Source organism: Neolamprologus multifasciatus, chromosome 18 (genome assembly GCF_963576455.1).
Source record: "Neolamprologus multifasciatus chromosome 18, fNeoMul1.2, whole genome shotgun sequence".
Taxonomy (NCBI): Eukaryota; Metazoa; Chordata; class Actinopteri; order Cichliformes; family Cichlidae; genus Neolamprologus; species Neolamprologus multifasciatus.
The window spans coordinates 30145803-30169799 of record NC_140456.1 but is presented as its reverse complement, the minus strand read 5'-3'; the positions used below and the strand labels follow the sequence as shown (position 1 = coordinate 30169799).

General features: G+C 40.1%; 4 protein-coding genes across 5 annotated transcripts; 2 read left to right on the top strand and 2 right to left on the bottom strand.

The window, feature by feature from the left end:
* Window positions 1-47: 47 nt before the first annotated feature.
* selenop2 (selenoprotein P2) lies at window positions 48-5175 on the bottom strand. Of its 2 annotated transcripts, none has more exons than XM_085141072.1 (5): window positions 5051-5175; window positions 4178-4436; window positions 3245-3457; window positions 2272-2380; window positions 48-1046 (listed from the first exon to the last, which is right to left on the bottom strand). In XM_085141072.1, the coding sequence occupies exons 2-5, from the start codon at window positions 4402-4404 to the stop codon at window positions 780-782; spliced, it is 816 nt and encodes a 271-aa protein (XP_084997198.1). In that variant the 5' UTR covers window positions 4405-4436; window positions 5051-5175; the 3' UTR covers window positions 48-779. The 2 variants fall into 2 exon arrangements, with proteins under 2 accessions (XP_084997198.1, XP_084997199.1); XM_085141073.1 differs by having other exon boundaries at window positions 4178-4432; window positions 5051-5148.
* A 1543-nt stretch (window positions 5176-6718) lies between these two features.
* Window positions 6719-12287, bottom strand: LOC146498344 (uncharacterized). The gene is made up of 5 exons (XM_085141070.1): window positions 11848-12287; window positions 11443-11602; window positions 10825-11000; window positions 9313-10641; window positions 6719-8263 (listed from the first exon to the last, which is right to left on the bottom strand). Exons 1-4 carry the CDS (start codon window positions 11995-11997, stop codon window positions 10258-10260), a joined length of 870 nt encoding a protein of 289 aa, XP_084997196.1. The 5' UTR covers window positions 11998-12287; the 3' UTR covers window positions 6719-8263; window positions 9313-10257.
* Window positions 12288-12394: 107 nt separating this feature from the next.
* On the top strand, window positions 12395-19338 carry toe1 (target of EGR1, exonuclease). The gene is made up of 9 exons (XM_085141069.1): window positions 12395-12628; window positions 12708-12855; window positions 12975-13015; window positions 13118-13214; window positions 13437-13595; window positions 15543-15656; window positions 16648-16796; window positions 18034-18196; window positions 18378-19338. The coding sequence occupies exons 2-9, from the start codon at window positions 12742-12744 to the stop codon at window positions 19131-19133; spliced, it is 1593 nt and encodes a 530-aa protein (XP_084997195.1). The 5' UTR covers window positions 12395-12628; window positions 12708-12741; the 3' UTR covers window positions 19134-19338.
* A 1276-nt stretch (window positions 19339-20614) lies between these two features.
* On the top strand, window positions 20615-22746 carry tmem53 (transmembrane protein 53). The gene is made up of 3 exons (XM_085141071.1): window positions 20615-20924; window positions 21152-21255; window positions 21402-22746. Exons 1-3 carry the CDS (start codon window positions 20870-20872, stop codon window positions 22101-22103), a joined length of 861 nt encoding a protein of 286 aa, XP_084997197.1. The 5' UTR covers window positions 20615-20869; the 3' UTR covers window positions 22104-22746.
* The last annotated feature ends 1251 nt before the right edge of the window (window positions 22747-23997 follow it).

Genomic DNA, 23997 nt, shown 5'->3' with positions numbered 1-23997 from the left:
TGCTACTTTGTTATTACTAAAGTTAAAAAGGACACATACCATAGACGTAACACAGAAGAGTCAATTTTAATGTTAATTTTTAATAAAAATCACTTGGTCTCTATATCTGCTTATTTAAACAAAACAATTTATAGTTTCTTTCCACACTCTGAATTCATAAGAAGAAACGTGAGTCACACAGCAAACATGCAGTGAATAACAGTGTGGGCTAAGCCTGTAGTGGATAAGGTGGGTCAAACAGAAGCGAATACTCTGAATGTCTTCTACATGCAACACAGTGTCTAATGATTACATATGATTAGTATACTCAGTTTTAAATAACCTCCTGTATTCCTTAAATGAAAAGTTGCAGCAAAGAACAATTAGCACACACAAATCACTACAAATATTCATCATGAAACATGCTATTAATGGTAGTCATATCCCCTTTAAACAGTGATCTGACAGAGGTTTGCTCAGCAGCATTGCACACCCTCCCCTGGCTCTGTGTGGGTGACAGTAACTCTTGATCCATCCCATCTCACCACACACATCCATCCACAGTTTTCTGCAAGCAGCTTTTACACTGCGGACTTCATTAATGTGAGGAGATGGTGGAGAATGGTTACTTTATCCACACAGAGATGTGGAGTGTGGAAATGCCAGGAGACAAACCACAGTATAATCACTGCTTATAATTAGACAATACAATAAAATAAAAATGCACAAAAAACATTCTGATTCTAATCAAACTACACTAAAGCAAATTACAAATGTTAGTTATCAGTGTTGCTGCCAGATTAATGACCATGTTGGTGCTGCTGATGGGCGGAATGGTGGTGGTGATGAGAAGTAGAATCACCCTGATCCTGCTGATGTAGCGACTGATTCTGGTGACTGGAATGTTGACCGTGGTGGTGTTGATGAGAGCGGGGGTAATCATGATGATGGTCGTGGTGGTGAGTCCCTCCAGAAGCTGTGTCTGCCACTTCTGAACCTTCGTCAACAAGCTGAGCTGTGCCATTCTGTCTGATGTTGTTACCACCGACAGATGAAGTAGAATTATGCTGGAAAAGAGGAATACACAGTCACACACACCATATTCATTATTCTTGAGTTAAAGCTGCATCACACTCACAATTGACACATTTATTTCGGCCACTTGGGGGCAGCACATTGAAGTAATGGCACAACACTGATGTAGTAAAATGTTATCAACTTGCTATTAGTTATCATTAACATTAGCTAATGTTTCTGATTAATAATCTCTACCTTGTTTTTAGTCAGCCTCATTTCTGTGAAATGTTCTGCTGTTCTTAAAACCCAATTACTACTTTTTTCTGGGTTTTTTTTTTTCAATCAAACCAGTTTTATTCCCAACATTTATTCCTGTGGCTGATGAGAACCCAAACTGAGGGCCAACTCAAGACAACTCAACTAACTACAAGAGGCCAATGTACAAATAAATCCCAGTCAAGTTAATGTGAAGCTGGCCAACAATTCCTTGTCAGTCCCTCACTATGAAAAGGAAACATTACAGAACATAAAAATATTGAGTAGTTTATCCATCCATCCATTCATCCAACCATTCAGGCATCCATTCATCCACCAAACTAGTCATCCATCAATCCTTCCACCCATTCATCCATCCATCTAGTCATCCACCCATCTAACCTTCCATTCACTTATCCAGTCATCCATCTATCCATCCATTCATCCATCTATCTATCCTTCCATTCATTCATCCATTCATTCAACGATCCATCCATCCGTCCAACCATCCATCCATTCATCCTTCAGTTCATCCATCCATGCATGCATCCATCCATCCATCCATTAAACCATCCATCCATCCTTTCATTCATCCATCCATCCATACTTTCATTCATACATCTATCTATCGTTCCATGAATTCATTCATCCATCCATTCATCCTTCAGTTCATCCATCCATCCATCCATCCATGCATCCATCATCCATCCATCCATCCATCCATTAAACCATCCATCCATCCTTTCATTCATCCATCCATACTTTCATTCATACATCTATCTATCGTTCCATGAATTCATTCATCCATCCAGTCATCCTTCCATCCATTCATCCAACCATCTACCCATCTTTCCATCCATCCATCCTTCCATTCATTCATCCATCCATCCTTCCATGCATCCATTCATCCCAGATGTCATAGAATAAATGACAGGGTACGCCCAGGTCTGTTGATTAGTTCTGTGAACTATAACATTGGACTTCATTCATTTCGCACACATTTTGCCACTGATCACTCACCGTGCAGTTACAGATATTTTTCTGATAAGTAGCTCTGATTGCAGCCTCTACGAATGGGTGATGCAGAAAACTGTAAGGCATCACTATATGAAAGGTGAGGAGACCACACCTGGAGAAAGAGAGAAAGAGAGAAAGCAGAAAGAGAGGGAGAATTGAAACGCAAATTCATAATGGCCACATGATGCATACAAATATGACATGTGTGTGGAACTAAAGGAAGAACAACTTGTTCCATCTGCATGGAGTTTTATACATGTTCTCTCCTCTATTCCTTGATGTACACATCATACCATTATCTACATTACCCTGTTTTAAGTTACACCCTGCTATCTATGTAACCGTTCACATGCATGATTTAAAGCAAAGTTCAAACATTTAAAGTAGGGATGCAACGATACCAATTTTTTCAAACCGATACGATACCGATACTTGGATCTGAGTACTTGCCGATACAGAGTACAAAAAAACGATACTTCTACCACACACACACACACACACACACACACACACACACACACACACACACACACACACACAAATACAATTAATTGGAAGACAGGTTTTATTATATTCCCTGTCGATAAGAAATAAAATCTTAATAAAAATGACCACAAAAAAATTTCAAGTGAAAAATAAGCACTTCTGTTAAATTATTGCAGTGTCCATATTGTAACCAAACAAACAAAATAATTATTATTAAATAAATAATAAATAAAATAATAATTGGCTCCCTAGTGGCCAATCTAAAAAACTACAACAGAAATGACAAGCCACCCTCTGATTAATGAAATAAGTTGGTATCGGTTCATGGTATCGGTTAACTTTTACGAGTATGAGTACATACACATTTTACAGTATCGGCCCCGATACCCGATACCGGTATCGGTATCGGTGCATCCCTAATTTAAAGTGTTTTGCCCTAAATAAAATCAAAAATATGGGGTAAATGTCATGAAGGGCAGGTTCATCTCACCTGTCATAAACCAGGAAGTCATCTTTGTCTCCGTCCAGAGCCTCCCAGACGTCATTTTGAAGAGGTTGCTGCTGAAACACTGGGACCCCGGTGGGAGCATTTCTCTTCAGCTCCCAATACATTGCTCTGGAATGAGCGTCACGCTCATTTACTATTATGAAAGACACCTCAGTCATGTTGCTGCGATTCAGCCTATCACGCAGGCCTCCAATTCTACGATGAATGAACAGATGGAAGAGAAGATAGAGAGCTGGGTATAATCTCACATCGCTGTTAATCTGGACAGTTGGAAAAGGTTTTTCTAGAATCACAGGACGTCAAAGCCTCGACTCAAGGAACAAGGAGGGCTGGTCTGTCTTCAAGTTTTAAGAGAAAAAAATAAAAGGATGATAAATCTTTACTACACTAATTGCAGCAGAATCATGTTTAGAGGCTTATAAGAGGAATTCTGAGCAACTGTCTCTCCACAAGAACACCTTTTGTACATAGATCATGTTTGTTTTACATTTTTCTTAATTTTACTCTTCAAAATAAGACAAAAAAATCAGCTTTATATATAGTCGGATTATCGGATTATATAGTCTAATAATACATAATTCTTCTTATATTGTTAATATTAGTATACTGTAATGTTGTATCCCAGCAATTTCTGTAAACATATGAGAGATTTAAGGTCTGTATAAAGATGGTGTGGATTCATTTTCTGTTTTTCCTTTAACAACATGCTATCTAGTAGTCTATTTAAAATGACTTTTTAAAAACTAAAATACAAATTTGAGGACTATCGGGAAATAGTGTTTCAGAAAATAACAAGACTATAGAGAAAATTGTATTATTAAGAAGCCAATAAAAAAATACATACAACTGGTTAATGGGTTTACTCTTCAAAATAAAACTTAAAAATAGGAGTTTCAACTATTACAACTTTCTTACTTGGATGCCTGCCTGAGGCAGAACTGTCAGGCAGCCTTCAGCAGCGCCACCACAGCCACGTTTCCCAACAGGTCTTGCATGGGTGCATATCCCTTAATGTCCCACTGGGGGGCAGGTTTGCAGATCCTGGAGGCATCATTGTCCCCCTCCACAATCAGAGTGCTGTGTGAGGCCCACAGCAGGCCTGGCAATGCTGCGAACAGCCACAGCGTCAAGAGAGAGCCCATTGTCTCTCCCTGGCAGGCTGGACTGTATCTACCTGACAAGAAAGACATTGTGCAATAATTGAAAAAACAAAAACAACAAATGTTTTGCACCTAATGTGAAGAGGTGAAGAGGAAAAATCTTTTCCAAGGCTTTGTGGCACAAAGTCAGGGAAAAGGAGATAGCACATGCAGACTAGGCAGTCTGGGGTTCAATCAGCAGCGCTCAGTCTGATCCAAAAATAATTAAAAGAGCAAAACATCATTGTGTCTGTCTTTACATGCGAAGATAATGTGCAAAAAGAGCCGGGGTAAACAGCGGGCACACAGAGGTATTTTGGGGCACATGGAGAGCACGCAAGCATCAAAGCAAAGACAGACAGAGACAGACTCAGAGTGTACTGTCTCTCTGTTTCAACGTGATCTGGATCACTTTTGTTAGATAATTAAAGCCTTTTTGAGTCGCCATTTCTTTTCCTCTCCTAATTTAAATGTTTAGATGCATAACAAGTATTAAAGTGTACAAGACAGGAACAGATCTCTGTGGTAAAACTGCATTAGTTGGAATTCCACAAAATACACCCCTACAATAGTTAATATGTTTGACCTTCAGAACAAAAGACTTAAAGCCTTAAAAACAAACACTTTAAGTCCAAAAAGATGATCTTACCTTTTCTCTGTCTCTGTTCTGCGACCCACACATGCAGACAGTAAACCCCTGTTGTTTTTAAAGCCTTTGAGGTTGACTAAGCACTTCCCCCAAATCAAACAGAGAGACAGAGACAGAAGGAGAGGGGGAGAGAGAGAGAGAGACTAAACAAAGGACTTTATTTGAATGCAAGTAAATTTGAGTAAAATCACACTCTTTATTAATTTAATGTACTACCACAAAATTCTGGTTACCTTGTTGACTGAACAAGCAGTTATTGATTAGGTGGTTATAACTATTGAGTGGACCAATATGAAACATGATATTCATGGTTCCTCGATTCCCTGCACATTTTTGGTAATTCGACTTCTAGGCTATAGCACTGACTCATCTATGCTGTAGCACTATGTGAAGATCATGTGGTTTTGAAAAAAAATGTCAAAATAATATTTGGATAATTTAGATTTAGTTACGATGAGGGAGATTTAGTGCAGACTTTCCTTGAGAATGAAATCTACCCTTGGTGCTGCATGTAAGACTATTATCCAAAGGTTTTTACTGAGCCCACTCTTACTCTGTAAAACTGAAAACATTACTACCCACCTCTGTTGTACTTTGTGTGTGGTGTTAAATATCAGATGTTAACTCCACATTACACTATAAAAAGCTGGTGAACACACTAAACATGCAGTTTTTCAGCTGCTCAATCATAGTTAACTACCTATGCGAGCCAAGCTTTAGAGTGTGCAAAGGTGAATGTCTCCATGACAAACAAACACAGGGCACCATTTAAGAAAGAGTTCAAAGGTCAAAAATCAATGATAACCAACATGAAAGACTCAACTTGAAAAAATGTACTAAAAAGAGCTGTTTGATCAATAAATAGGAATGAGCACGAAGACCATGCTTTGTGTGAACTTTGCAAAGTTGATGGGTAATCTTCAAAAATGTAGAAAAAAAACAAGATCATCTGTTTACACTGACTTAAAGTTTTCTTGCCATTGAAGGTTAACAAGCCAGTTGCAATGTAAATAAATATATTGGCTTTTATGTTACCGATTTGCTCAAAGTCCAACCTGGGCAGCTGTTTGTTTTATGTGCGGAAAAGTAACACACATGACCTGAGATTAAGTTACAACATTGGGATTTAATGAGACTTGGGTTTAAGTTTTATCACTAGTAAATTAATATGCTTTCATTTTTATTCTAGCATCCAATGTTGTTACTGTGAGCTGCCTGACATGGAGAACGTGTATAGTTGCAGTCAGAAGTTTCCATCCACTCATGAGCATGAATGTCATAGTCATTTGGGGCTTTTAACGACTTCTTTGAACTGTTATACGGATGATCTTACAGTTACAGCATTACTTGACTTTTAGAAAAAAAGATTCCGGTGCACAAGTTTAAATTTATTGGATTTTCTCTGATCCACACAGGATCAAAATTATACATACAGGCTCAAATAGATACATGCAGTCATTTAAATCTTTTAATAAGTATTGCTCAAGGTTCTACAATGTCTTTCGACTTCTTGTTGGGGATCATAATTGAGCACAATTGGGAGTTTCTCTTTGCTGGTGTAAAAAGGTAATGTTTACTGTATTGGCCAGTACTCCCAACCGGAAGGTCTCAGGAACTCAGGTATTATAGTTATGTATTTTATACATTAGGTTTTATTTTTATTTTAACTTTTCGCTTTTAATTTAATTGAGTTTTTATTAGTTTTTGTAGTCTTTTTTGTTATTATTGTATAAAGGGTATATATCAGAGGCAAGATTTAGGAAAATGAGTATCACAAAAAAAACCACAGACCCCCATCCAATACCTCAATAGTCGAGTTTTACCAAAGCAATGTACCAAAACTAAGTATTTTCCTGTTTTTTTATTTACTGTATATTTTAGCTAGTTTTCCAAATTCTCAAAATCATGTTACTTTAATCTTTTTTTGCAAGTTTTTATTTCTGTTTCAGTTAATAAAATTGTTAAGTGTGTTTCCACATCTAGTTTAAGTGAACTATAATAACCTTGCAAACAACTATCAAAAGTACAAGTTGTTCGACTGCTTTGTTAAGGTCTGATAGTAGACCTAAACTGTCCCCCTCAAATGAGAGGAAACTGGTTAAGAACCACTAATGTTCGCATTTGCTATGAACTGGGAACTGCTGAAACACCGGGGTCACTGTCCACAGAGGAGAGATTTTTACATTGCCATGGGAGTGGATGCCAACCAAGAAAGAAGCCTCTGCTTCAAAATCAACAACTTGAACCTCACTCATGAATGAGAAATGGATGCTTTCTGCAGAAAGGTTTTATGGTAAGACAAGACAAAGGCTGAGCCTGTTGGCCTCAGTGACAAGAGGTATGTTTGGAGGAGTAAAGGAGAGACTTTCAACTTAAGAACATTGTACCAGTGGTGAAGCATGGTGATGGTAGCATCATCCTCTGGGTTTGTTTTACTGCCAGTGGTACTGGTACTTTGCACAAAGTGGACCGAATAATGAGAGAGGACTGCCTCCAAATGGACCCAAATGTATCGGAGTCTCAACATCACAAATTAACAGCTAGACGGTTGAAACATGGACATAATTGGTTGTTTCAACATGACATGATCTCAAACACACAAAGCAGGCCAACATTAAGCTGCCAGAATAGCCTTCCCAAGACACTCAACAGTATCGACAATTTGTGGATTGTGCTTAAAAGTCATGTCCGTACCAATGGAAACAGCTACCAAAGGTGTCTGGTTGAGGTACAACTTGCTAAGGGACATTTAATAAAATATTAGTTGAAGTATGTATATATTCAAGCTCCTGTATAAATTTTGAGGTTGACTTAAACTATCCAGAAAATTTGAACACTTCAAAACAGAGCAAAGGGGAAATTCTCAGAGTGAAATTTACGCTGTAGTGCAAAATTAGGTTATTCACCAGTGCAGGATTTACTCTTATTTCCTTTTCCATACATTGTTTTTGGAACCTTGAAAAACAGCGAGGGTCTCAGTTGTACGTGTTGTTGTACATGTGACCAAAGTAAGGTACAGAAATTCAGTTTTATTAATGCTTAAACTGGAGAGGTATGATTGAACAATATAGTTTGATACTAAACCCATGTTATGGTTAAAGAGATAAATCATGTGCTTTACATCCCATCCAAAAAAACAACCAAAAAAACAAACCAAAACAAAAAGATTGAAAATAAATAAGAAAAAAAAAATCACAATGTCGAGGGAACACTCTGTAATGAGATGTGTCTAGGGATGGGTACCGGTATCCGGTGCCATGATGGCACCGGTTCTGACATAAACGGTAGTAACCAGACCGAAAAGCAGCGCACATTTCGGTGCTTTATTTCGGTGCTTTTTTTTCCTGAGATGTGATACACTTTGAATTCTAGCCAATCATTTTACGTTTCCGGGGATAGTAGGCGGGTCCAGGTACGTATGTTCTTTTAGAGCAGAGCTACAGGTTAAAAATGCCCAAGGCGAAGCGGTCAAAAGTCTTGCTGTACTTCACAGCAAAAGATGCAAACTCAGCAGCCTGCAACAAGTGCTTTAAGGTGATACTGTCAAAGGAGGTAACACCTCAAATCCGATGAAACACCTGGCGACGCATAGCGTTTTTTTTAAAAGCCGAAAAATGCGCCGTATTTGATAGCTTGCTGCGAGACCTCACACCGAGCGCATCTACTGCAGGTGTGGTGCCTGTTATCGGACGAAGAGTTAACAACATCCCCCAAAAAGCTGAAGAGTAGAGTCCTGGCCCCTAGCCCTGCCAGTGTAGCAGAAATGATGAGGATGATGATGGCAGCAGCAGCCGTTCTTCTCTGGGTGAGTCGCTTAATATTGCTCGTGTGTAATTTACGTTGAGTAGGCTAACCACGTTATTACATTAATGCATGTAAGGTGAACTAGCAAACATCATCATAGCTACATGCGGCTGTCTTCTTGTTTGATGGCAGATGCTCCCTTCACCCTGGCCAAAAAGGCTAAAATGACCAAATAAAAAGTGGGAAACAGTTAAACATGAGAGGTTTTTGGACAAAGTTTGTGTTTTTTCCATTGTTTAAGCACTGCTTCCAGCCAAGAGTGATACCATATATGCCCTATAGCTGCAGAAAAGGCTAACATTGTTATCTTTTTACAAAAAAACAGCTGAACATGAGAGGTTTTTGGACCAATTTTGTGTTCTCCATTCTTTAAGCACCGGTTCGAGCACCGTTTAAGCACCGGCACCGTTTCAAAAGTACCGGTTTGGCACCGGTATCAGATAAAACCTAAACGATACCCATCCCTAGATGTGTCTATATGAAACTTAAATAAAGTTAAATATTCCAAATGCTAATTTTATTATACATGTAAACAGAGCCAGGAAATATCAGCCAAGCTCAGACGTGAGACACTTGACTTTAAAAACACATGCATCAAACTTGTCAGGGTTTGTGCAAATGACTCCTCTAAACAATTCTCAACTACAATCAGTAACAAGCTACATGGTACACATGCTCTGCACATGTTCAAGCTCACAGTGGGTCAGCATTTTCAGAGGTGGCGAGTCCATCCCTGTTTCCTGCTGTTCTGGGGTAGCACTTTCCTTTGCTTTTGGTGCTCGTTGCTTTTATATCGAGAATCGTTTAACAACTAATGACATATCAGATTTTAATGCACACTATACTCATAGCCCCACGTCTCAATGTGTATGCTTATCATTGTTAAGGGCTCATTTGATTTTAAACATCTCGCTCCAAAGCAGGAAATGCAGTCTTCTGGTGGAAAGTCTTGTTTCACTTGTAATAAGCTTCACTGTTTCCCCTACCACCTCTGGTCTCATGATGATAGTTGGATTTTGCCGAGCACCTATTCTGCATTTTAGTCAAGCTAAGGGAAGCTGAGATTTAAGCTGTTTCAAATAGATTCTCTTAATGCCACGCACCAAAGCTTATATTTTTATCAATACCTCTTTGGCATCAGGGACCTGAAAAAAAATCATCAGTATCTGATTCTAGATGGGATAACAGCAGGGTGGGAAGAAAATACTACAAGTAAAACTGTAGGCTAGCCTGAGGATCTCTTATCAGCTGATCACACGCATATAAGCATTTGCAAGTGCAACCAGTTGACATAACAAAAGCAAATTCACATCAAGTCATTCAAGGAGGAGATACAAAGCATAATGTCCCTCACAGCAATTCAGCAAATCCTCTTTTTAGTCTTTAGCAATTCACACACACTGCTAAGAAGACAAAACACCTATCAGTTCTTCCTCATCATTATCTCCAACTTCAGGGGGACTGTCGCAGGTGGCCATGAGCCCCAGGCCTAGCTCTGCCAGCTCCTCGCAGCTCATATCAGTCGTCACCATGATCTTAGTCTCCAAACGGTTACACAGAGTCCTATAGGAGGGTAACGGGTAACCAATCTCTCTCAGGTACTCGTACCCCTTGGTGCCAACCGCACAGCGGATATTCCGGGCTTTCAGGATTGTCTCTGGAGACCAGACAGCACGTCGGGAGCGTTTCGTGAGTGACAGGGCTCGGATCTGGTCCTCATACAGAAAATTCTGGAGACCCTTTTCAAGCCGGTCAAGTCGATAAAGACGCTTCTTCATCTCTTCAGCCTGACAGAAACAGGAGTGTATGGTTAGTTTGGGCCATTTTATTGCACATAACACTCATTATTTTGTAACAACTTTCATAATAATTTGCATAATGCAATAAAACCTTACAATGCTCTCCAAAAAAACAAAAGAAGCCCAACAGACCAGGCTTTGATTTGCAGGGGAAGTCATCAGCTGTCCTACCTCTTTCTGTAGCCTTGCAGTGTGTTGCATCTCCTGCTCCAGCTGTTTCCTAAGCAGCTGGCAATGTGTGCAGGGCTGCTGATCTTCAGATGTTCTGTCCGCATCTTCCTCCTCTAAGCCAGGCAAAGGGGTGCGTCTGGCATAGCCATGATCCCCGAAATTCAGCTCCTTCTCCACTACACCAAAACACAAGGGAAAAAAGTGCAATTAAATTTCTGAGAATTACAGTAGAAAAACATCCAAACAAGAAGACATCTTCTTAAATATTTCTGCAGACAGGGAGCAATAACTGTACATAGAACTTCTGGGTTTTTCTGTTGAGGCAAACATTTCTATTTTTTCTGCAAAATGCTCATCTACATTTACGAGCAACCAGACAACACTGCTTATGTGCAACGTGTTGCTGGGCTGTTTTTTTACTGTATTTTCCAATAGAAATGCTTTCTACAGGAGTTCATGATGTGAAAAGTAAGACATAACAGACAACTATACAGTAAGTGTCGTGACCTTTCACACACAGCAAGCATTTTGTAGTTCACCAAAAATCCATCCATTGAATTAAATTCTAATCAGAGTAAAAAGGATCCAGAGCAACTTTACACCTTAAATTTCCAGTACCTGGCTCAGGTTTCAAAGGGTGCAGGATGTAGGGAACCGTGAATGCAGGGTAGGGAGGTTCTCCAACATTGAACAGAGTGGGGATAGCATTAGGTTTCAGCTTCTTCCCCCCAGCTGGAGACCTGGCTATTTCCTCAAACTGGCTTTGCTCAAAATGGTCCTTAAAGAAATGAAGCAAGTGCAAAGAAGACATACACTGAATAAAGATAATGGAAAACCAAAAGACAATAACATGAATTATAGATATTATGACAAAGGGTTAAAGATTGACAATTAACTGAACTCAGAAGATAATTATCCGTGAATAAATATATAAATCCTAATTCTATTTATTCAATTAATCCATGATTCTAGTCTGTTTAGATTTGGGTCTACTTTTTTTCTACTACTATGTCGTAAACTTACTTGACAGAGTCTGGAGTGAGGAGTTGGTTCAAAGTCCCGTCGACAGTTCACCACCCATTTCTTCTTCCGCACAGGGTCTTTGGGGAACCGAAACAGCTGCTTGCCTATGCTGGTTGAATTGGAGCAGTTTGGAGCGGAGCAGCCACCCATTGCACACACAGTCACAACAAACAGCAACAGCAAAGCTAAATGTTAAGTTAGCTTGGCTTACAGTACAGCTCAGCTGTGACTTTTAATCATTATTAACTGCGTGCACGCTCTAAAAACGAGAAAATGTTACACTTGCATCAAACGTTAACTTGTGGAAAGCAAAGTCATGCCCTGTAGATTTTTAACAGAAAAAACAACAACACAAAAACAACTTATATCATCTTAACGGGGATAAAATATAGCTGACTTTGTTTGAGCCAAAATGGCGTACTTCCCCACGGTGGTCAAGTATAGTGACGCACTGTATGTATTCGTCTGTCAGGAATGCCTGATTGAAAATACCACGTAAGCGCAAAAAGCGAAACAGAAGCGGTCAAATGAAAACATAAAGCACACACGCTTGATAACGTTTTACGCTAACTAATTTTAATTTTTTTTTTTTGCAAGTATTTAGTGGCAAGTGCTCTTTATTTGGAGTCAGGAAACAGTCGAACTGCTGTGAGATATTTTGTCATAGGACCCAAAGAAGCACGTTGAAATGTTTTTGGAAGTTAGCGGTTGATACAATTAAATACTCCCAAAAACAACAGTAGTTAAAGTAAACACTGCGATTTTAAAGACACTGCAACAAGTAAGCAACGAGTAATGTCTTGGAAATCCAGCAGCTGTTAATTAAAACTCTTCCTGAGAGAAACTAGCTCATATTTCAGGTAGTCGTCAGCAACTTTGCAGTTTAAGACAAGCATGGCATCTTCGCTGGTAGTTCCTGTCATTGATGTCCAGAATGAAAACTTTAAAGAGCTTTGGCCTGCTATGGTCGTGGCTATTAAAACGGCGTCCTTCGTTGCACTGGACACGGTAAATACAAGTTCTTACGTGTTGAAAGAATTTGGTTTCTTCCAGGTTTCTCGCCACTTTAGATGCACAGATGGTAATGTGGGATTTTGCAGAAAATTCACATTCCTGTTTTTTTTTAGGAGCTGAGCGGTCTTGGGAACAGGAAGTCCTTGCTGGCTGAGTGAGTAAATGTCTTTCTGAGCTGAGATAGTATTAGTAGGTTGTGCAAGAAGCCTTGGGAAGTAGATGCTTGTATTTTTCTCTGACTCTTGTAATATTTCAGATCCATTGAGGACAGATACAAAGCTATATGTCATGCAGCTCGGTCCCGCTCCATCCTCTCGTTGGGAATCGCCTGCTACAAGAAACATGATCAAAAGGTGCAAAATGATCCTTTTAGAGTGGCTTAAATGTTGTCATGTACTACACATTAAACCAGTTATTACACCGTACTCATAAGTGTAACATGTTTGTACAGCAGTGCCAGTTAGACTGTTATACACATTTAAATAACGCTGTTAGATCTGTATCAAATTACACAAACAGCCACTGCAGATTTCACAAATGCCACAGGTGATTCATCCTTCCTTCTCTTCCCCCAGCCTGCAGACTCGTACCTGGTGCAGGTGTATAACCTCACCCTTCTATGTTCAGAGGAGTACATCATAGAGCCCCAGTCAGTGCATTTCCTGGTGCAGCACGGATTTGACTTCAACAAGCAGTACGGCCACGGAATCCCGTACTGCAAGGGCAACAATAAGGTAACGTTTCCTGCTGCTTTGAGTTGTGTTGTCCATTCTGAGTGTTCTGTACCCGCTGTGTTCACTCTGCTGCTTTTCTCTGTTATTTACCACAACTATGTTCTGTCCAGCTCATCACATGTACAGTGACTAACACGCACTTATGCAAAAGCTCTACAAGGATGTAGAGCTTGCTCAGTCAAAAGGCATACTTACTTTTTCAAATAATATTACATACAGTGGGGCAAAAAAGTATTTAGTCAGCCACCGATTGTGCAAGTTCCCCCACTTAAAATGATGACAGAGGTCAGTAATTTGCACCAGAGGTACACTTCAACTGTGAGAGACAGAATGTGAAAAAAAAAAAAAATCCATGAATTCACATGGTAGGATTTGTAAAGAATTTATTCGTAAATCAGGGTGGAAAATAAGTATTTGGTCAATAACAAAAATACAACTCAATACTTTGTAACATAACCTTTGTTGGCAATAACAGAGGTCAAACGTTTACTATAGGTACCACCAGGTTTGCACACACAGTAGCTGGTATTTTGGCCCATTCCTCCATGCAGATCTTCTCAAGAGCAGTGATGTTTTGGGGCTGTCGCCGAGCAACACGGACTTTCAACTCCCGCCACAGATTTTCTATGGGGTTGAGGTCTGGAGACTGGCTAGGCCACTCCAGGACTTTCAAATGCTTCTTACGGAGCCACTCCTTTGTTGCCCGGGCGGTGTGTTTTGGATCATTGTCATGTTGGAAGACCCAGCCTCGTTTCATCTTCAAAGTTCTCACTGATGGAAGGAGGTTTTGGCTCAAAATCTCACGATACTTGGCCCCATTCATTCTGTCCTTAACACGGATCAGTCGTCCTGTCCCCTTGGCAGAAAAACAGCCCCATAGCATGATGTTTCCACCCCCATGCTTCACAGTAGGTATGGTGTTCTTGGGATGCAACTCAGTATTCTTCTTCCTCCAAACACGACGAGTTGAGTTTATACCAAAAACTTCTACTTTGGTTTCATCTGACCACATGACATTCTCCCAATCCTCTGCTGTATCATCCATGTGCTCTCTGGCAAACTTCAGACGGGCCTGGACATGCACTGGCTTCAGCAGCGGAACACGTCTGGCACTGCGGGATTTGATTCCCTGCCGTTGTAGTGTGTTACTGATGGTGACCTTTGTTACTTTGGTCCCAGCTCTCTGCAGGTCATTCACCAGGTCCCCCCGTGTGGTTCTGGGATCTTTGCTCACCGTTCTCATGATCATTTTGACCCCACAGGATGAGATCTTGCGTGGAGCCCCAGATCGAGGGAGATTATCAGTGGTCTTGTATGTCTTCCATTTTCTGATGATTGCTCCCACAGTTGATTTTTTCACACCAAGCTGCTTGCCTATTGTAGATTCACTCTTCCCAGTCTGGTGCAGGTCTACAATTCTTTTCCTGGTGTCCTTCGAAAGCTCTTTGGTCTTGGCCATGGCGGAGTTTGGAGTCTGACTGGTTGAGGCTGTGGACAGGTGTCTTTTATACAGATGATGAGGTCAAACAGGTGCCATTCATACAGGTAACGAGTGGGGGACAGAAAAGCTTCTTACAGAAGACGTTACAGGTCTGTGAGAGCCAGGGATTTTCCTTGTTTGAGGTGACCAAATACTTATTTTCCACCCTGATTTACGAATAAATTCTTTACAAATCCTACCATGTGAATTCATGGATTTTTTTTTCACATTCTGTCTCTCACAGTTGAAGTGTACCTCTGGTGCAAATTACTGACCTCTGTCATCATTTTAAGTGGGGGAACTTGCACAATCGGTGGCTGACTAAATACTTTTTTGCCCCACTGTATGCTGACCTTTTTCTTAACAAAAATAAAATAAAAGGTGTCTAACTTATCACGCCAGGGAGTAGCAGTAGGTTTGCCTCTGATGTCAGTTCATTTTCCTCTCTGTTCTTTGTTCTTTGTAAGGGAGGTGCAGATGACCGTGGCGTTCACATCCGAGCACTGTTCACTGAGCTGCTGCGTGCTCGGAAACCCCTGGTGCTACACAATGGTCTCATTGACATGGCTTTTCTGTACCAGGTGAAAGTTGTTGTCTTGTTTTCACTTTCCTAAGATGTGAAATCTGTTTATGACATTTTCTAAATACCTTTAACATTTCTAAAGTATTTATAATAATATAACTCTTATATTTACTCTATAAGACTGATGTTTAGCACTGTTGTTTCACATCAAGATGGTCCTGGGTTCACAGCCAGAGCACGTCTGTGTAGTGTGCATTTACTAGAGGTGGGAATCACCATACATCCCACGATACGATATTATCACAATACTTAACGCACGATACGATATTATTGCAATTTTTAAAAGTATTTTGCAATATTCAGATTCTGTACATAAAGGTAAACTTTATCAATATTCATTTTATCTAATATCAAAGTCTCGCACTCAGTCTTTCTCTCATTTCAGTCAGTTTTATTGTTGACAAACTGAACGGTTTGTATTACAGTCTAGTCCAACTTAACTGAACGCAACCATCTGGTACAATTATAGCTATTCTGAACTATGAAATTTATGAAAACTATGCAGCCCCTTCAGCAACTGAAGAATTTGAAAGTAAATTAAAACAAAATATAATTTTACGTTAAATAAAAAAGTTTTAAACTTAATTAAAATAAAACATGTCTTAAATTAAAATTAGTAAACTGTCATGTTTATTGCTGCCAAAAAAAAGTTAAACACATTTGGACAGTGAAGGAATGTCAGGATTCTTGCTCAGAAAAAGGATCAACATGCTCTGAAGTCAGAGCACAAAAACCATTTTGTAACAAAATATCGATTTCTGCTGTCCCTGTATCGATACATTATTAGCAAACAAAATATCACGATACTACCCAGTATCGATTTTTTTCCCCACCCCTAGCATTTACAATAAAAGGAAAAACTCCAAGGTTAATGCTGCCTGTCTTGGGCCTGGATATGCTTTAAAAAACTGATTCAACATTTCGAATGACTTCCTGGTCAAAGAGATGTTTGAGAAGATTGACAAATGTTTGTGTTTTTTTTCTGTTAGAGTTTCTATGCTCACCTGCCCGAGCACCTGGCCACCTTCACTGCTGACCTGTCAGAGATGTTTCCCGCTGGGATATACGACACCAAATATGTCACAGAATTTGAGCTTCGACTCTCTGCCTCCTATCTTGAGTACGCCTACAAGAAATGGTGAGTAAAGTTCTTTTTATTTTTTTTTATTTTTTGTGTTTTTTTATTGAATTTTATAGTGGACATTAATTTGCCACTGATATAATTTGCACAACTTGACGCTAATTAAGTTCTCTAAAAGGTAAACAGGACTGTTCCACGTGTGTCCTCTGTAGGGCTGCACGATTAATCGTTAGAAAATCGCAATCTCGATTCATACTTATGTGCGATCTCATTTCCAAATGACAACGATTAAAAAAAAAAAGAAAAAAAAAAAAGACGACGATTGTACCGCTTTTTGATCCGGGACGTAATCTGCATGAAAACAAGCGCTCACTCTTCCTGCTCAACAAATGACAAGGGCGGAGCCTTATACCACGTGATACAGAAGCTGTGCCGTGTGATGCTAAAATTAGCAGGGAAAAAACAACGGAGAGCACGTCAGGGGTGACGAGAAAGTGACAGGAGAAAATCCGTCCCGGTCAACCACCCAAACATCAATAACGGGAACCTTATACAGCGCTTCCCTATACACGTCGAACTTCCGCAGGCACAAAGAAATTACGGAGGCTATTACTTATCACCTGACCAAAGATATGGCTCCATCAACACTGTGCAAAACGAGGGATTTAGGAAAATGATCAACACCCTAGACAAACGCTACACAGTGCTGTCCCGCAACTATTTTTCTATTGTTGCACTACCTGCTCTATACACGCAGTGTCGAGCAACGGTGGAGACGGAATTTCAAGCAGTACAACATTTTGCGGCAACGACAAAACGTGAGACATTTGTTGTTTTTATGTTTATTTATTGTTTTTATATTCAGTCTCAACTGTTACGAAGTTGATGTGCAGTTAATAAGTGCAATAAATATTTATATTGGAAAAGAAAATCGTGAGAGAATCGTGATTTCAATTCTAAGCCAAAAAATCGTGATTCTCATTTTATGCAAAATCGTGCAGCCCTGGTCCTCTGTGATGTAATGCAGCAGTTACCAGTATGTAAAACCAAAGAACAAAGCCCTTTAACACCTCTTAAAATAATTGATAACTCTTTTTTTTTTTTTTTTTTTTTTTAACCTGTTGGCTAAGTCGATGATGAAGGTGCTAAGATTTGGAGCAGAGCAGAAAAGTCTGGTGTCCATAATTATGTCAGCGTACGTTGTCTTTGAAACATTAACCCTGTTTGTCCTTTAAAGCCAAACAAAATCAGCTACCTGTCCCTCTTCTTTCATATCATGTTCTCTTCTTCCCAGTAAGCTGGATAATGGTCGCAGTGTGGACTCCGGAACAAATGGACCTCATGTTCACATAGAGTTCTGTCAGTATGCTGGTCACATGTCCACCTATGTGGACTACAGGGAGTGTCCAGCTGTCGCTTCTGTTGAGGAACAGACTGACATCTGTCAGCGCTTCTCTGTAAGTTTCAACCTTGGATCTTCAGTTGTACAGTTGTGGAAAACTAAAGTGCTCTTTTCTCTCTTGTGTGTGTGTGTGTTTTTTGTATGTCTGTTATAATGCAGGAGCCAAATAGATATCATGAAATTGTGTGTGTTTTTACTAATTTACCTAACTTTGTGTTTGTTTGTTTGTCTGCCAGGCATTTGGTTGGTGTCCGAATGGCACCAAATGTCCGTTATCCCATGACACAGACCGCATCATCCTCCAGGACGAGAAAAATAAGGAGGACAAGAGGAAGAAAAGGAAGAGACAGAGAGAGAAGAAGAGAAGTGAAGGAGAGGGCTCCTCCATCTTTGATGGTGCTCCGGAAAATAAAATCCCCAACATGGAAGTGGATCCAGAAGATCCTCCAGGAGACCAGCGAGGGACAGTGGCTGAGATGTGCCCAGATGGTTTGCCAGCAATGGACAGTGATGGAAACACCCCACAGAGTGAAGGAAAGAGCTTGGAGACTGACAGCAAGGGGAACAGTGTGTGTGATGAGAACATAACAACAGCCTCAATTGATGACAGCCGGAACACAAAAAACAACACAAATGATGGAAAAAGTGGCGAAGGGAGTGGGACAGGAGCAGGGAGAGAAAAGACGAATGACCGCTCAGCTGGGATTGAAACCCAGAAGAAGAATGCTGACGCAGGGACACATCGGGCAGGATTTGACGCCTTTATGACAGGATACATCTTCGCCTACTCCTGTACCGTCATCAGGAAGGAAGAAGCTGGAGAAGCAGACAAAGAGCAGGAGGAGGAGGAGCAGTCGTGGCTTCCTACCTGTCTTAACAAGGTCTATCTGAGCGGCAAGGTAGCGCCTCTCAATGTGGTAAAGAGTACCTTCTCCAAGTCGTCCAAGGCCCACATGCAGAAGATGGAGATGGTGTGGGGCAGAAGGTGTTAAATTTTGTCTCTTGGTTCGTAAGGAATAAATCCCACAGACTTGGACTTGAATCCAGTGACCATTGGGGATGTTTATTGTTTGAAATATATTTGCTCGTAATTGACCTTCTGTAAATACCACGGTTCACCCAAATCAGGTGGTCTCCATACTTTGTCAAAACCTTTGTCCAGATCAAATCAATCCAATAAATACCAGTGTCAATATATTAGTTTTTCCTTCAGCCTCAGCTTAATTTGTGTTATTTCAGTGTTGGCATGCTAAGTCATTGTCAGCATTTAGCAGTTAGCAGTTAGCCCTAAACACAGCAGCGCTAAGCTGTGAGTGAACGGCAGGTTGACTCCTGACTGTGAATGAGAGGACAGTTCTGGTGTAATCATCATTTTATCCTAATGGGGAAATGTTCCTGGAGGATGGAGGAATTGATACCACTGACCTAACTCTCATAGAGCACCACCTTCTAATGCAATCATTAATCCATTTGTAAAATATTACATTTAAGATCCCTTGAGTATCGAGGAATTATAACAACAATGGTGAATGAGCACCCAGTTTCTTAAAATCAATGCAGCTTCGCGTTTGAAAAAATATCCCATATTATGCTTACAGTTGATTAAAAGATTAAATGCGTTTTTCTGCTCTTAAAATGTGAGTTGGCAATCGTCAGTAATTAAGATACAAACAATCCATGGGTGTGTGATTTATAATTAAAAGGGAAGTTTGGAGGTACAGGGGAGGAATAGTGGCTACAGTGAACAAAAGATTTTGAATATGGAGCTGCCAGGCAGGAGGAACATTGGAAGCTCACAGAGAGGATCTATGCATACTGGGAAGGAGGACATGCAGAAGGTTGGTATGAGAAGGATAGGGTGATATGGAAGCAAACGTACTGTAGCAATCCTAAAGGAGTTGTCAGAAGAAGAAAATCTATTGGGTTTCTTAAGTGCTATTAGCTGAGCTACAATAAGACAGCCCCCAAATCATCTAATCAGATTTTTACTACTTTAAATAATTTAAGTTATAACATCCTGTGGGTGATTATCTATGAACAATTTGAAATGTGATAAGTGAACTGATAAATTATGCATTTAGGTTCTACTTAATGATAACATATATGGACTTCGCCATTCAGTTAAACACACATAGAGAGTTAAGTTTGATGAATGAATGAATGATAATGAAATATTGAACAATCAGTAGTTAGGAACTGAACTTAGCTTAATTAAAAATTAATATTTCAAATGATTGTGTTACTTCTTAGATTTTTTTTCCTCAGAAATTATAAGGGGATTTGAAAACCTATTACAATGACAAGTTATCTGAAAAAAAACAACAGTATTTTATGCACACTTGTTACTTTTTTCTTTCTTTTTCAAGTAGTTTTTCGTTTATGGGACACACACTGAGAAATGACATGAAAGACGAGCTGAACGAGCAGGTGCAAAATTGTAGACGCAATTGCGCCTGGAATGCAGAAGAGGGCGGTAACGGGCAGTAAGGTCATCTTGACGCTGCTGAAAAAAGCAACGAAGAAGAAACACTCTGGTCGGGAGGAAGGAGTGTGTGTAGTGGAGAAGCTGGTGACAGTCCGCGGACCTTTAGTGTGCGTGTCTCCTTTGGTTCACACAGGCGTCACCTCAGCGCTCTGTGGCACAGTTACAGTTATTTTTCTGTAACGGCCAAATGAGCGAGATAACGTTAACGTCAGAGAACCGCAGCTGATACTCTAGCAATCAGAAATGGCAGCCGATGAAATAGACTACAACATCGTGTTTCCAGATGCAGGGACGTCGGGTGAGCAACATTTCATTGTACTGTATGCTCATGCCTCTATTAGCTTAGCCTACACGCTAGCTGTGAATTACAAAGCCGCGTTAAAAATGTGTTTTTTTCCCCCAAATTAGCTCCAACTGTTTGGACAGTTGGAGCTAATTTAGCCTAGCTTTCTGTAACTGTTTGCCTCATTTATTTTCTATATTTCTTTGTTTTGTGTGTGTTTTAATCGTGTGCCTTGTTTTCAGAGAGACACTGGCAGGGGACAAAGGAGCCAGTTGTGATACTGTTGGGCTGGGCTGGATGCAAAGACAAGCACCTCTCGAAATACAGCTCCATCTATAATGAACAGGTTCAAACTATATGACACGAGCAAATCACCTGCTCTCATCCCTTCATGAGGATTGTGCCATTATAAATGTTGCACAGGACTGGCCAGTTTTTTATACATCCACTTCTCTCATTCATGCTCATTGTCTTTTTTTTTCATGCTTGCAGGGCTGCGTCACCATCCGCTACACGGCTCCTTTGAAGACTGTCTTCATCTCCGAGTCGTTTGGATACAAGGAGCTGAGAAACACGGCTCTCAAGCTGCTGGAGATCCTCTATGACTACGAGGTGGAGAACAGTCCCATTTTCTTTCACACGTTCAGCAATGGTGGCTTCATGCTTTACCGCTACATTGTAGAACTGCTACACAGTGACAAACAGTTCAGTTCGCTGTCTGTTGTCGGGGCCATCGTGGACAGTGCTCCAGGTAGCGGGAACGTCCGTGGGGCCCTGCGTGCACTGACGGCCACCTTGGGTCCAAAAATAAGTCCTGTTTTAAGGTACATCCTCCTAGTTCTCTTTGCTGTGACTGTTTTCCTTCTGAGAATTGTGCTGTACCCGTTGACCAAGTACATTCACAAGAACCACTACGATGCCGTGCAGGACAGGCCGCCCGCCTGGCCTCATTTCTTCCTGTACTCCAGGGATGACCAGGTGATTAGGCACAAAGATATTGAGGGCTTTTTGGAGACTTTGAAGCAGAAAGGTGTCCCTGTGGACAGTTTTGATTTTGTCTCCAGCCCCCATGTTGGCCATTTACGGTATTTTCCTGAAGAGTATACTCTCAAGTGCCATGACTTCCTGGTTGCCTGCATGAAGGACTTGGAAGGGACCGAAACAAAAAAGAGACAACACATTCAAAGTCATTGAAATTTCTGCAAAGCTGTCGTATGCAGATGACAAAGGGAAGAAAACCAGACTGCTGAGTCAGTCAGTGTGACAGTAGGGTGTGAAATCCTGCCAGTTTATCAGACACTAACTCACGTACTGATGAAGTATGTGAAGCAGTTATATACCACATGAACCTGATGATGAATACAATCCAATCAGTAGCTATACACTGGAGAATTTGAACTCTATCCTTTAGGATAATTTAAATATATTTAATATTGATGTGAAATGTGATTTATTGTAGATTAGCGGTAGTGGTAAGCAGTTTTGAAAATGAAAAATCTGGTTGATCTGTATCTCCTATTTATTACATTTAATATATACGGGGTTATATTCTAATGGTTTTATATCGAATGAGAATGCAAGGGTGCTTCAAGGAAGGCAGATTTTAAACGTGATTGAATGTTTTCTTCATTAATGGAACTTTGAAAATTGTTGCCAGTAGAGTAAATTCCTTTTATTTTCCTGTGCAAGAAAAAAAGTAAATACCCAGCCCTAATATGTGAGTTTTAACATGAATTTAATTGAAGGACAAAGCTGATTAACAATGAATGTATATGTCCTCTGCAACTAATGTGTTCTTTTTAACTGACGTGCCTTCAATAAACCTGAATGCTCAGAACATGTTGTAAATTTCTTTTGGTAAGATGCCTCGTTTATTTTTTGCCAAATAATAGGTCTCATGACATAACGATGTTGTGTTACATGTTACAAACCATTATGAAGCCTGATTCCTCTTGAGCAACATGGTGGCCATAGTGCAGCATGTTCCATTGAACAAAAGCTGCCAATGAAACGTCTACAGTGGGGAAAATAATTTGATCCCCCTGCTCACTATTTTACTTTGCTCAAGAAGAAATGAAAAGTCTCTGTTCATTTGTTTTTGTTTCATTTTAACAGTGAGAGACAAAACATCCACCAAAAGTCCAGAAAGACACATTACATAAAAGCTATTTCTCCCAATGATGCAAAGCAATGTAAGTATTTGATCCCCTACAACCAAGTCAGAATTCTTGCTACCCCAAATTGGTTGTGTCCATATGATGCACACGTAAAAATCAATCAATTACACAAACTCTTAGTCTCACCTCTCTGTGTCTAAAGCACACCTGTCCACAGAATCCATTTTTAGGACCAAAGATGTCAAAGGATGTTGGAGATAAAGTTGTAGACCCTAACAAGACCAGAATGGGCTCGAGATCATCAGCAAGAAGGTGAGAATTGCTTGTGCAATTGGAAGAAATATAAAATGACCATCAGTTAACCTCATCCTGGCGCTCCATGCAAGATCTTTTCTCATGGAGTGAGATGATGATGGAAAAAGTGGTGGATCAGCCACAATCCCCAAGAACATCATTAGGTAATTAGCCCTGATTCTTTTGTCCCCATGATAGAACAGAGAAAACCCGACTCATAGTGGTCAAAACATTTTATATTTCTTTTTATTCAATCATCTTCCGGAAGAGAGAGACCCCTGCACAGCCCAAACGCCAGTTGCAGGATCTCTAACATTTGAAGCTCCACATGTATCTTATGTGGTGTTATTTCGGTACTTCAGACGTCACACACAGTTTCATTACAAACGAACTCCTTCTACTCAGTTCCTCTTTTCTGTGTCTGATTTATTAGTATGCATGTGCACTAAAACTTCGTGTGCAGCTTGCAATAACTTCCCTTTTCTAAGGTCTGTTGCCAGGGCAACCTGTCTAGACTTAGTCTCACTCTGTTCCTCATATTCTACAAAAAACATGCAGTTTCTGGTCAGCCTGTGGCCTAGTCAAGTCTGGGCCTCTCATAAAACACTCTAATGAGCAGATAAGCCTTAAAAAATATCTGTTTAATTCTTAACAGTCCTCCTTTTTCATTTTTCTCT

Excerpts from the sequence above, each read along its gene's own strand:
- LOC146498344 (XM_085141070.1), bottom strand. The coding sequence starts at position 11,997 with ATGGGTGGCTGCTCCGCTCCAAACTGCTCCAATTCAACCAGCATAGGC. Across the intron at positions 11,603-11,847 it reads CTCACTCCAGACTCTGTCAA|GACCATTTTGAGCAAAGCCA; the intron begins GTAAGTTTACGA and ends CATTTCTTTAAG. Across the intron at positions 11,001-11,442 it reads CCCTTTGAAACCTGAGCCAG|TGGAGAAGGAGCTGAATTTC; the intron begins GTACTGGAAATT and ends GTTTTGGTGTAG.
- tmem53 (XM_085141071.1), top strand. The coding sequence starts at position 20,870 with ATGGCAGCCGATGAAATAGACTACAACATCGTGTTTCCAGATGCAGGG. Across the intron at positions 20,925-21,151 it reads TCCAGATGCAGGGACGTCGG|AGAGACACTGGCAGGGGACA; the intron begins GTGAGCAACATT and ends CCTTGTTTTCAG. Across the intron at positions 21,256-21,401 it reads GCTCCATCTATAATGAACAG|GGCTGCGTCACCATCCGCTA; the intron begins GTTCAAACTATA and ends TCATGCTTGCAG.
- toe1 (XM_085141069.1), top strand. The coding sequence starts at position 12,742 with ATGGCATCTTCGCTGGTAGTTCCTGTCATTGATGTCCAGAATGAAAAC. Across the intron at positions 13,596-15,542 it reads ACTGCAAGGGCAACAATAAG|GGAGGTGCAGATGACCGTGG; the intron begins GTAACGTTTCCT and ends GTTCTTTGTAAG. Across the intron at positions 18,197-18,377 it reads ACATCTGTCAGCGCTTCTCT|GCATTTGGTTGGTGTCCGAA; the intron begins GTAAGTTTCAAC and ends TTTGTCTGCCAG.